At 41.1% G+C, this 12,661-nt stretch overlaps 1 protein-coding gene across 3 annotated transcripts in view; it reads right to left on the bottom strand.

The window, feature by feature from the left end:
- Positions 1 to 12,661, bottom strand: part of SRFBP1 (serum response factor binding protein 1) — a 133,956-nt gene that overhangs the window by 90,510 nt on the left and 30,785 nt on the right. For 2 of the 3 annotated variants that reach the window (XM_077817370.1, XM_077817369.1), the window contains 2 exons: positions 5,523 to 5,611; positions 2,960 to 3,032 (listed from right to left, as the gene is read on the bottom strand). In XM_077817370.1, coding sequence (XP_077673496.1) covers positions 2,960 to 3,032; positions 5,523 to 5,611 — 162 coding nt within the window. The remainder of the gene's footprint in view (positions 1 to 2,959; positions 3,033 to 5,522; positions 5,612 to 12,661) is intronic. The other variant, XM_077817371.1, reaches the window with a different exon arrangement.

Below are 12,661 nucleotides of genomic sequence, written 5' to 3'. Positions count from 1 at the left end.
AATGCCAAACTTCAAATCTCTTATAATTAGGGTACAAAGTGTCTATAATAAGATAACCAGTAATGCTCACATGGCATAACTACAAAACTAGCTACAGTTATTGCTCTCCTATGTTTATTATTTCAGAAGTGGCAGGTGGTATTGCGGAACCAACTGATGGGAATTTAATAAACCTACTTCAGGAAAAACTGGGTACAGGCTTATACACTATATTAGATTTTTAATTTGTGTAACAAATATTAGGGATATGCATGATTTCTACCATTCAGTCCTGGTGAACCACTCAACTGTCCTTTTGTTTTCCTTCTGTAAGTGTAACATCCTGGGTCACTTCTGCCCCATCAAGCGGGCAGTCTCCTGGAAAGTTTTGTATATTCTGGTGCCTGTGCTCCAAAACAATGTTCAGACTCCTTGGTCTTACGTTCAATTCCAGGTTTCCAACTTCAGATTCTATCCTTCACAAATGGCCCAGTCAACTAGCATTTAGAATTGCTGAACAAATGAAGTTAAATTTGTATCAATCCTCCAGTTACTGAATCACTAAAAATCTCCTTTAATTCCATATGTTTATAGAAATGTTATCCACCCTTGATAAATTAATCCAATCTCATAGGATGTTGATTTGGAAGAGCTAACATTTTTTTCCAGAACACTAACTGTTGCTCCTAACCTACTTTTCCCCTACGGTTAACTGAAAGCCTGGATCAAGAGAAAATATACAGTTTGCTTTCCGCTCTTTTTGTTATAGAGTCACTGAAATGCTAGAGTTCCAAAGAGTAGAGCTATCATACGGCCTACAATAAGAATTTTTTTGCTGTATTTATGTCTCATGCTATGGTTGTTGGACAAGAAAGAAAGAAAAAAAAAAAAAATCAATGAATAAGCCAACAGGTAAAGAATGTGAAGTAGGGGGAAGTCACAAGCATGTGCAAGCCCTGTGGCTTGATGCCTATGAGAGAAGGGAGCTTTCTGATGTAGTGTGGTTGTAGCCAGGTCGGTTCCAGGATATTAGAGACATAAGATGGGTGAAATATCTTTTATTGGGCCAACTTCTGTTGGTGAGAGACAAGCTTTTGAGCTTACATTAACCTCTTCTTCAGTCATCTGTTGAAGAGCAAGGGGAGTCGACAGAGAAGCATACTAACGGCCGGTAGTTTGGGGACATTGGGGTACAATTTGACTAAGTTTTGACTTGGGGCCCATATTTTTGAGACTGCCCTGTTAGGAACCCACCTGGACAAAGCCTGAACAATAACTGGATATGGTGTCAACCTGATGAAAACCGATGTTTGCCAAGGTGGAGTAAGAAGCCCTGGACAGAGCTAGAGCGCAAGGGGGAGAGAGACTGCACATTCCTAGATAGCTGCTGGGAATATCTCTTAGGGTGGCAAGGACTCTGATGGGTTCTTGAGGCCACTGATCCTGTTGTATTTGAAAGAGCTGAACTAAGAGCTGTAATTGCTCACCAGAAACTCATTATCTAGCCAGTGGCAAGGAGAAGTCAGCAACAGTTCTAGGCTGAGCAGCAACAACTGGGCCCAGCCACAGCACCAAGCAGGCAGAGCAAAGTGACAGTTGGATTCACCCACAGGCCACAGCTTCCAGCAGGAGAGCAGCACACTGAACAGCAGAGGGAGAGCATCAGCCATTCAAGGTCCAATTGTTTGGGACTGTGACTTACGTACTCTGAGGTAAATGGTGGTGGGAGTTAAACTGTAAATACTTGTCTCTGTTCAACCTGCTCTTTCCCTTTTCTCCCCTCCCAGCAATAAAGTTCATTTGTCTAAACTTCTGTGCTTGTGACTGGGTACAGATTAGCGTGGCAAAGGCTACCAGAGTGGTTATAGGTTCCCAGATTACTGAGTGGGGGCTTGAGCCAAAAAGACAGACAGACACTAGAGAGAATCCCCTAACATAAGGGCCCGGCCCTTGTTGCTGCCAACCCAACTAGCAGAAAGGTTACACATGGAATGTCTCTGAATCAATTATCTGACATTCTTTAATTGCTTTCCATGTTAAAATGCAGTACTGTATGTTTTATTGTTGCCCACATGGGAGAGGCTTTTCTGTCTATTTCTTGTTCATCTGTTGAGACTATTTGGTTTTGAATCAGTTGTAAGAGAAATGCGCTGGAGGAGAGAACATACCCAGCTAGTTTACAGATCTGCCCAAGAGCATCTTACTTACTGTTACATCATCAATAAAGACTTTCCAATTTGCATGCCTTTGTACATGACTCAAACCTAGAGTCTCCAGAGATATCAGAAGGAAAAACAACAGGTAAAGTGATGGGAATTCACCAATCTAACTGAGAAAACAGCTCTCGGAACATATTGTATCCTAAAACTCAAACTTGAACGCTGGAATTTTATTCAAATTCAATATTCATAATTTAAAAAACCTCCATGAAAATTGAACCTGTCATTAGGATAATTATTAGTCAAATGTGATTTTAAAGTTCTGTTCTAAAAAATAGACAATCAGACATTTAATTACATGTCACAGTGTTAGCATAACTTTCGAGTCATTCATTTCTCTAACAAACACCCTGTCTAAACAGGGAAAAATGTATCTGATTCAATGTCTCGTCAGTCCACTGCAACTTCAATTTCAACCGATCTACATCCCCTGAACGGCACAAATATTTAAATTCCTATATTTGTAACCGTTACAGTGAAAGCTTCAGGCACAGAGCATTTCTGAACAGATGCAAGTTTAGTTTGGCAAGTCTCAGTCAAAATTAGTTTCACACCTTGACAGATATAGCAACAAACATGGAATATGCAAATATTCTTAGTGTTCCACCTTATTACATTTACAGTCAAAACAGACCTATGCATGATTTCAGGTAAGTCTCTTCATACCACATTGCAAGAAAACAGGCCCAGGTTTTTGTTACTAAAATAAGTGACACTAAATATTAAATATATGTGTGTATATATGTATATGAAGACATTACCTTCATGGCATGAATTTCTTTTAGTAATCTCTCTGCTCGCCTTTGGTTCTTTAGTACCACATCTTCCGAACCCCTGTTGATAAAGACTCTGTTTAACTGGGTAACACACTGATTGGCAATTATTTCCCAACACGGAAATTACTATTTGCAGCAAAATAAATCACAAAAGTCAATATAAACAATTTTACTGTTCACATCTATTTTATGCTAAATGTAAATTATCAGAACAGCGAAGTAGACACATAGAAACATCAATGCGTCCCCAGCTTTTACAAATGAAATTAGCATGCAGAAGAGATATAATGGTAATTCTAAAAACGTGAGGGCAAGTAGTAATATATTTGATAGCAACATTTTGGCAAGGACTTTTCTGAAATCAGAAGAATCTGCTGCATCTTCTCTGGGAGCTGTTGAACTAAACGTAGTGTCTAGAGAATGCTATAAATCGTTTAGCGCCAGTCGAAGCCAAGGTTGCTCAAACTAGATATGAGATGAATTAAGCCCGAGAAAGTTTACTTGTAAAATTTGTATAAGTACATTATGATTAAATTTTGAATGACCCTAGGTAGGATATAATAATTAAACCTTAAGAGATGATCGGGATTAAAGAATATCTACCAAAAAAAAAAAAAAGTGAGTTAGCTGAAGATAGAATCCTGAAAATTTAGATGACAAGAGATACTTTTCTGAGTAAAATTTACAATAAAATGTTAATTACAAAATTTAAATACGTAATGGAGGCCACAATACTGCCAAAATCTTACAAAATTTGCTGCAGTGGGTGAAATGTCTAAACAACTGTATTCTTCACATTTTAAACACAACAACAGTAGATTTGTCTTCTTCCATTGGTCTCAGTACTAACAGTGTCACAAATCACTTTGCCCCATGTGAAAGATTAATTACATTAACACGGATTAGAAACACAATTAAAAATTCCAAAAACAGTGTTTATTTGTTCAAAGCATATTGAAGAGAGCTCCTTGCACTGAAACTTGCAGACCTTTGCACTAAGGAAGCTACTGAAGCTTTCTGTAATACAGTGATGTTCTAACACATCAAGGGTAAACTTTTCCAAAATGCTTAAGTGATTTAGTCTAAATCCCATTTTCAAAATTACTACGGTCAAGTGTTTAAACCAGTTTTGAAAATGGGACCGGGGCTCCAAAGTCACTTAAGCACTTCTGAAAACTTTACTTCAAGTCTGCTTTGGGAAATTGTCTTTAGGTTCATATTACTTAAGACCAGTGGTTCCCAAACTGGAATTCATGAAACCCTGGGGGGTTCACCAAATGTTACAGGGGGCTGTCGGAAAAAAATTCCCTAATGGCAGACAGAGCTGTCCATAGGGACCCCAGGCAGAACGGGGCCAGCAGCTCGGAGCCTTGGGGACTTCCAAGAGCTAAGCAGATCAAAGCAAGCATATCTATCACACTGAGGAGATTTAAACTTCAAGACTCCTTATACGAAATAGAAAGGGAGGTGGATTTTTTTGCGTTTTTTAAAATTAAATAGGCTGCTCGTGTTGTTTTTAAATTCATATGAAGAATAAGTTTAAGCTTTGTTGTAATGTGCATTATTTGCCCGGACTGCTCAAGACCTGAATGCTTGTGTAGGAGGAACTCCGAGTTGGCTTCTTAAATACCTTCATCCTGTTTCACATCTGATACTCCTTGATGAAACATAGTACATGAGGGCGACGAGGGTCATGTGCTGCCCCCACCGTGGTGCACCCCCCCATAGGTCCCTCCCCTTTTTTCCCCCAGGCAGCCCCCCCCCCACAAACCCCCCCACTTTTCCGGTGGTGCCTCGCCAGGCCCCAGGGTGCACAGGGCCTTCGCCCCCACACTCCTTTTTTCTACTTGCGCCTCTGATAGGAGCCTTGTCTTATAATAGGCTTAATCAAAAGTGATACAAGCTACAAAAGTGAGATCTTGGAAGAATGTTGCCATTTTAATAATGTAATAAAAATACTGTAATGATAAATAATATAATGTAATAAGCATGTCATAAAAACAAATGTTATATTTCCAAGATCACTGCTTTTATAACTTATGTCGAAGTAAGGGAGAAAATCCCTGGAAATATTCATTTTTAGGAAGGGGGTTCATGAGACTTGACAGTTTAGTGAAAGGGGTTCATGGGTTGTTAAAGTTTGGGAACCACTGCCTTAGACTATATTAAGGTAAGTTAAATGTTGACACAAATCTATAAATAAGATTTACTACATCTTAGACACTTAATAATGCACATTCATAGAAGTACAGTGCAAGACCAATCCTGTTCTAAAAATATATTGTGTTCTTTAAAAGTATTAACTATTCAATTAATATACTGCCCTACTATCCACCTCAAATGTGTAGTGTTAAATAATGTTTTGTAGATACTCATTTCCCCACGAAATACTCACGAAAGCTCATGCTCAAATAAATTGGTTAATCTCTAAGGTGCCACAAGTACTCCTTTTCATTTCCCCCACAGTCTAGTCAATATTTACATGTCATTTAAAATAAATGCAGCATTAAAATTTTTTTAAAAAAAAGGATTAAATATTAAAACTAACTTTTTTAACCTAAGTTTTGCAATGTGTCTGGTGAGTCTGCGAATGGTAAGAACTCTGGCCTTCTTCACCTCTTTTCTCATCTTCACAACCTATTTGAAAGGAGGACAATATGTTAGATAGCTATTTATCCTTGTGTACAGAAACTAATCAATGTACCTATTATGCCTTTGTTTTTTTAAACTGATTCAACAAACAGAAAAATATCTGAACACAGTTCATGCCTCTGCTTAACAAAAATCGTAGTTCAAATGAATTCAGATTCCTGTTAAACTCAAACTGCTTCCATAAACATCAGAGGAGGAAAACAAACCAACAGTCTAAAAATGTGTCTGAGGTCTGAACAGGAAGAAGACATGAAAAAGCCAAGGCATTCTTAACCAGCCATATTTTAATAATATTCTTAGAACCAGGCTGGCCTAGAGTTTTGAACAGCTTACATTTATTTTTTGCTCATTCATTTTGTATTCCCACCTTCATTGAAAATGCACCTGTACTTTTCTGTTAAAGTACAATATGGAACAAAACTACATTTAACTGACAATTTAAATGTTCTTTAAAAAGCCCCTAAAACTAACATTTATTCATTCTTCAATAATAGACTCTCTGTCAAAGGCCATTCTAAATTCTACAAGAACAAACAAATAGACAAACAAATGAAACCACATTGTTACATACCGACTGTCATTAAATTTAGTTTCATTTCCACCCCACGAATTTATACTTGCAAGTTGTAAATTTACAGACTTACATCAATATATATTTAATCCTACTTTAGTATTATTTCTCCCCAACCCACCTCACAAAAAACACATTTGAAAAATGTAGCATAGATAAACAGATGGTAAGTCCAGCAAGTTATCTAGGATCTTTTGCCATGAAATTTCTCCAGGGCCAAACTTATTGCAAGTTAGTGTTTTCATAAAGATACAAGAACTTTGAGATGTAGGATGATAATAGCATCTCATTGATGACTGATGACCTGGCCATTTGTGTACGTTAATACTGTAAAGAAATTTAAAACTATTTAGCAATAGATTTTCCAAATACATTTCTAGAACTCTCTTTTTTGAAGCGATTTACCATCATCAATAGTAACAGTGTTAAATGCTAAACCCACAAAGCGGAGAGAAAAAGAAATCAGAACAAAAACAGTGTCTGATTTTTTATTTGTGGTAAAGTTCTAGCAAAATCCTAAAATTTACTCCTAGACAGAGAATTTGTACTGTATGCCAAGTTGCCATGCCCTTCTTAAAATTCCATAGAGGACTTTCTCTTTATTGTACCCGGAGTTTTTATTTTTAAACTACTGACAATTTTAAATACTTGAACATTCCCTATGCATATCTACATATAAAATCTAAAATACTGATATATCTGGGGCAAACCCTAAATGTTCTAACAGCTCATGGCATTAGGTATGCATCAAACTGAGACTGAATTAACTTCTCAGAAGTCTATGCAAGTCTTCTCCTGCCCAGTACAAGTGATATAATGTACTAGCTGCAGAAGTATCCAGTGGTACAAATAAGGTACCCTACCTCCCCCATGCGTTTACCATGTTCAACGTGATATAGTTTTTCTCCTCAGAGTATTAAATGGGGCAACATCCACAAGTGTTGGAGTTCTACCACCTTGTCATTCACAGCAGCAATTTAGTTGTAGGCCCTGCTCAGCATAGGGTCTTCTTTTTGCTCACAGACAAAATCTGCGTCATGAGCCAAGGCTCCCTAAATCTGGCAACCACTACCACTCCTGTCTGCAACCTGGATGAATGACCTGTGAATCTTAAACTTCCCTAAATTCTAATGACTAATTCTCCTAACTCAGCTAGATCCACCATTCCAGGATCTTCCCCAGGTGCTAGAATTGGGTTCAGCAGCCACTGTATTCAATTTTTTTAGCTCATGGATACATTTCCCACAGGTACTGCTAATCCGAGGATAGGACAACAGCGAGGGTAGAGCCATGTGTCATCCCACAGATAGCCATAGTCATCTGCAGAGTTAGGCCTTCAAATCAATATGAATGCACTGTAGAAAGATGGTCTCCCCTGGGGTTCCTTCTGCCCCAGGCACGGGAGTTTGCACCAGGATCTGGCTATAAACAGAGTCCAACCGACCTTCCACTTCTGTCCCATCGATCCATACAGGGATCAATTATTTTGGCAGGTCTGGTCTTCCACACTCAGCTTTCCACTGTTCAAACCTTGGGATACTCACATTCCATAAAGGGGCACTCTCTTTGGGTGTGTTCTGGTTGCCCACATGAGAACAGGCCAACATGTTTTGGTCTGAGCCCATTCTCTCATCTGTTACCAACCTTGTCTGTTAGTGGCTTGGCATCTAAGTCCACACTATTCCCTCAGAGCAGCAGTGTCAGGAGCCAACCACACCCTTTAGGTTTTGTCCAGGCCCTTACTAGCCTGTTGCTGTGACTCGTCCAAAGTCAGTCATTCTAACTGACGAGATGCTAAAGTTTAGGGCACTTGTCCCTGACGAACAGAGTGTGTTCTCTTCTGCCTGGGCTTCGTATCAGGTTGGGTTGGCTTGGCTTCTCAGCCCCAGGTTGTCCCCTGCCCTCATCTCTGCAGTTTCTCAGCAGTTGTACTGCCTCAGGCACCTTGGATAGTGCCTTAGTACTCACTTGGGCCCCACTGGGGAGTACTCACAAACTGCACAACCAGCACTAATTTGGCTACTTGAGCACCAGTCCACTCCTCCAGCCATAATCACTACCAGCAATGGTCTTTCAAATTTTGGACCACCACCAGTGGCTAGGCCAGATACATTTCCATCCAGAAATGGCAGCAGTATCTCTCTCTTCACTGAGATCAAGTCCAGGATGACAGCCTCACCCAGTGTGTAATCCCATATAGCCACACAAGGTCAAGCCCTCAGTAGGCTGCATGAGCCAGGTCAGTCAGGTAGCCTGTATCAGGCCCCAGTGATCTCGAGGCCCTTGGGAGACCAATGCCACTCATTCAAAAGTGATCAAGAAAGCTTCAGGGTCATAGGCAGGCCATCTTAGTCAGTTTTCATGGGGGTCACGCTGTCAGGAGTGCCTCATGATTGAGCGCCTACCTCAGGGCAGACTGTCAAAAACAGGGCAGACACTCCAAACTGGTGCTATGCTCTATAATTAGATATCAACCCAGTAACAGAGTCCCCTTAGGCTCTCCAGTCTATCTTGCCACCCAAGTTGGACTAAAGATCACAAAATATTCAGGTTACTTCCAGTCCCAGGGAACAGTCCCAGTTTATACCTCAGTTCTCAAAGACAATGCTTCAAACCAATCCTTAATAAACTAACTAAAGGTTTACTAACTAGGAAAAAGAAATTAGAGAGTTATTTACAGGTTAAAGCAAGAAAGCATACACATGCAAATAAGTTACCATCTATGGTTCCTAAAGATGACAGACATAGTAATCTTTCAATTGAAAAGGTCTTTCAGGGTGGACCCAGGGCTAACCCCTGGGAATCTCTGCCTTAGTTTAGTATCTCTAGCCCTGTGAGAGTTCAAACAGCAAAGAGATGAAAAATTTACTTTTGCCCATTTTATCTTTACATTTAAGCCTTCCAGCCCATGAGACGAACTCCCTAGCATGTAGCATTTCCAAGGTGGGATTGGACTACAAAGATTGGTGAATGACCCTGTCATAAATATAAAGGGAAGAGTAAACCCCTTTAAAATCCCTGTTGGCCAGGGGAAAAATCCTCTCACCTGTAAAGGGTTAAGAAGCTAAAGGTAACCTCGCTGGCACCTGACCAAAATGACCAATGAGGAGACAAGATACTTTCAAAAGCTGGGAGGAGGGAGAGAAACAAAGGGTCTGGGTCTGTCTATATGCTGCTTTTGCCAGGGATAGACTAGGAATGGAGTCTTAGAACTTTTAGTAAGTAATCTAGCTAGGTATGTGTTAGATTATGATTTCTTTAAATGGCTGAGAAAAGAATTGTGCTGAATAGAATGACTATTTCTGTCTGTGTCCTTTTTGTAATTTAAGGTTTTGCCTAGAGGGATTCTCTATGTTTTGAATCTAATTACCCTGTAAGGTATTTACCATCCTGATTTTACAGGGGTGATTCCTTTACTTCTATGTACTTCTATTTCTATTAAAAGTCTTCTTGTAAGAAAACTGAATGTTTTTTCATTGTTCTCAGATCCAAGGGTTTGGGTCTGTGGTCACCTATGCAAATTGGTGAGGATTTTTACCAAACCTTTCCCAGGAAGTGGGGTGCAAGGGTTGGGAGGATTTTGGGGGGAAAGACGTGTCCAAACTACGTTTCCCAGTAAACCCAGTTAGAGTTTGGTGGTGGCAGTGGATATTCCAAGGACAAAGGATAAAATTAATTTGTACCTTGGGGAAGTTTTAACCTAAGCTGGTAAAAGTAAGCTTAGGAGGTTTTCATGCAGGTCCCCACATCTGTACCCTAGTGTTCAGAGTGGGGGAGGAACCTTGACAACCCCATGTTCCTTAATTGCCCGTTTAATTTTGACAGGCCTCCTGAACGGGCGGAGGAGATGATTCACCTGCCTAGGTTCACAAGTTTAGAGCAAATATTTTCAAAGCTATAAGCAAAATTTACATATTTTCTTAGCATGGATACAGGCATTACAAGTGAGATTATGAAATGCTTGTAAATTGTTGTATGCATTAGAGTCTAAACACTAAATACATTCTGATAAAAGACTAATACCTATTTTGAATAACATACAGGTGAGATGGCTTGATTTCCAGTTATGAGTTTGTCAGTGATCAGTTGATGCCTACAGACTTGGCATGAGCTGGCACCTGGTTTACTGGCATCACAAAAGGCACTGATGGAAGCACTGGCCCTGGGCTCACGGCCACAATCATCAGACCCTGGCTGCCCAGGCCAGCCACAGCTCCAACAGTAGCTGTTTAGCAGGTTTAGTTGTAAGTCTTTCTGCTGGCTCACCATCTTGCATAGCAGCTGGTGCTGTTGGGTTGTCTGCAGCTGTTGAGTAGTGCCCTGTTGCAACAGCTGCCGCTGGAATGGCTGTTGCTGGGTTAGTTGCCTGTTGTCCCTGGCTCTGTCAGTCACTCGTACCACTGCTGTGGACCAATTCTGCTTGGGTGCTCTGTCTCTCTCATGTATGGACTTAATTTCCCTCTAATTTACCCTAGGGTTAGCGTTGGGAAGCGAACGCCTATATTCTCCAGTATTTGTAGCAGGCGACACCTCTCTAGTGTCCCCTTAGGTAAAGGGTGGGCACTGCTACTGTCTTGGACCCCAGGGCACACACCTTTCGCTGTGCCATTAGATGAAGGATCCTAAACTTTCAGGAAGGCAAAAATGGGGGACAGGGGGGAAGGAGTACCAGCCCTTCTCCTTTCCGAGTGGGCCTGGATGACCAAGCCTCTCAAGCCATCTCCCCAGACAGCCACCCCTTCTTTCAAGGCCAAGGGGGCTCTGAGAAGAGGTCTGCTCTGGGCTAATTTTAAAGCCCAATCTGAAACCAACTAGAGCAGACAGTTTGAACTCCAACCAAGCACGAGCGTGTTGGTTGTTTTCGTACTTGTCCCAAACCGGACACTTGTAGTTGGGTCCTGTCGGGTTCAGGTCAAGTTTCAAGGATCTAACTGCCAGCCTGGACTTCATTTCTTTGTTTCCCCTGTGGAGCTGCTAGGGCAAATTACCTCCAGCCCCACTCTCCCAACCCTACATGCTAGGTACTCCCTCTCCCAGTCCCGAGCAGCACATCTGAAGAAAGTCTGGTTTCCCCATGTCTCCAGGCCATTCCCTGCCAAATCTGTGGCAGCTCAAATACCGCCACTCTGAATTGGGGCTCAGCCTGCAGGGGCTTCCCTGTGATCATGCCCATGATCCAGATCCAGCTCCCTCCTGCCAATGGCATCAGCAGCTGCGTGCCCAGTTTTTGCCAAATACCACAGCTCTATTGTATGTGCTACAGCGTGAGGTGCGCTGTGACTTGCTGGCACATTCACTTCACAACACACAACGCAGGGAGGTAACAGTGGTCAGCAGGAACGAGCCACACAATTGCCACTGCATGGATCCCATGGGCAAGAAAAGGTGATCAGAGACTACCTGACTCAACTGAAGCCAGAGAGTACTGGGTTGTTTTCAACCCAACCCAACCCCGACACTTGTAGTTGGGTTCTGTCAAGTTTCAAGGCTCTAGCTCTGAGTTGCAATCCTGCTCCTTTATAGTGCCAACTTGCATTAAGCAGGGATCCCTCCCTTTCTAGGACCCACCCATCTCCTGGCCTGACAAGCCTTACAGGTGTGCTGGGTTGAGGATGATTGCGTCCAGAGGAGCTGTAACATCTTCCTGACTCACGTGGGGATCTGCCCCATCACACCATGTGCTAAACTGTATTTATCTCATCCTACCGACAACCTCAGCCTCACCATTAATACATCTCCATCAGGAATACTAACACTCCAAACCTCAGAAAAGCTTTAAAGAGCCAGTTCCCTTTCCGATGAACAACATGGGAAAAGAAAAGTCTCCCCCATGTGAAATTACCATCTCAAAATTACAGTCACAGGCCCTGTTGGGTAGTATTCAGTCCTGGACCAAACACAGTTTAAGGTCTGATCTCTTATGGTTAGAAATAAGATATTTTCACCATTTGAAAGGAGACATGTAGAACAGAGACTACAAAAGTAGTGGATAGCAAATGGTACTTACACAACATACTATAGATTAAGTATGACACCAAGTAAAGATTTGCTGGCCTATGTATGTGATTTAAGATTGTAACCAAGATACCATCATAGTTAAGAGCCCAAGCCTCTGAATTGTACTGAAAGACTACTCTGCTGGTGGCTGAAACCAAAGTAGAGTTTATATATGCTCATGACCAAGACCTCATTTCTGCAAATACACATATGTTTAGATTTAGTAGTCCTAATAAGATCAGGATATTAATCACACGTGTAAAGTTAAGCATGTGCATAAGTATTTGAAGATTTGTGACTCAATTCTTGAAATGCACACTTCAGAGAGGAGAGTTTTAAAAGTCTACATGAAAGATAGTGGGCTACTATGATAATAAAAATTGTGTAAATACGCAGGCAGGAAAAGATGCAAAATGCTTCATGCATCTATGGTTGGAGAAAACATATTGTGTTATTTGATAACTGGT

Source organism: Eretmochelys imbricata, chromosome 5 (genome assembly GCF_965152235.1).
Source record: "Eretmochelys imbricata isolate rEreImb1 chromosome 5, rEreImb1.hap1, whole genome shotgun sequence".
Classification (NCBI taxonomy): Eukaryota; Metazoa; Chordata; order Testudines; family Cheloniidae; genus Eretmochelys; species Eretmochelys imbricata.
This window is presented reverse-complemented; position numbering and strand designations above follow the sequence as displayed.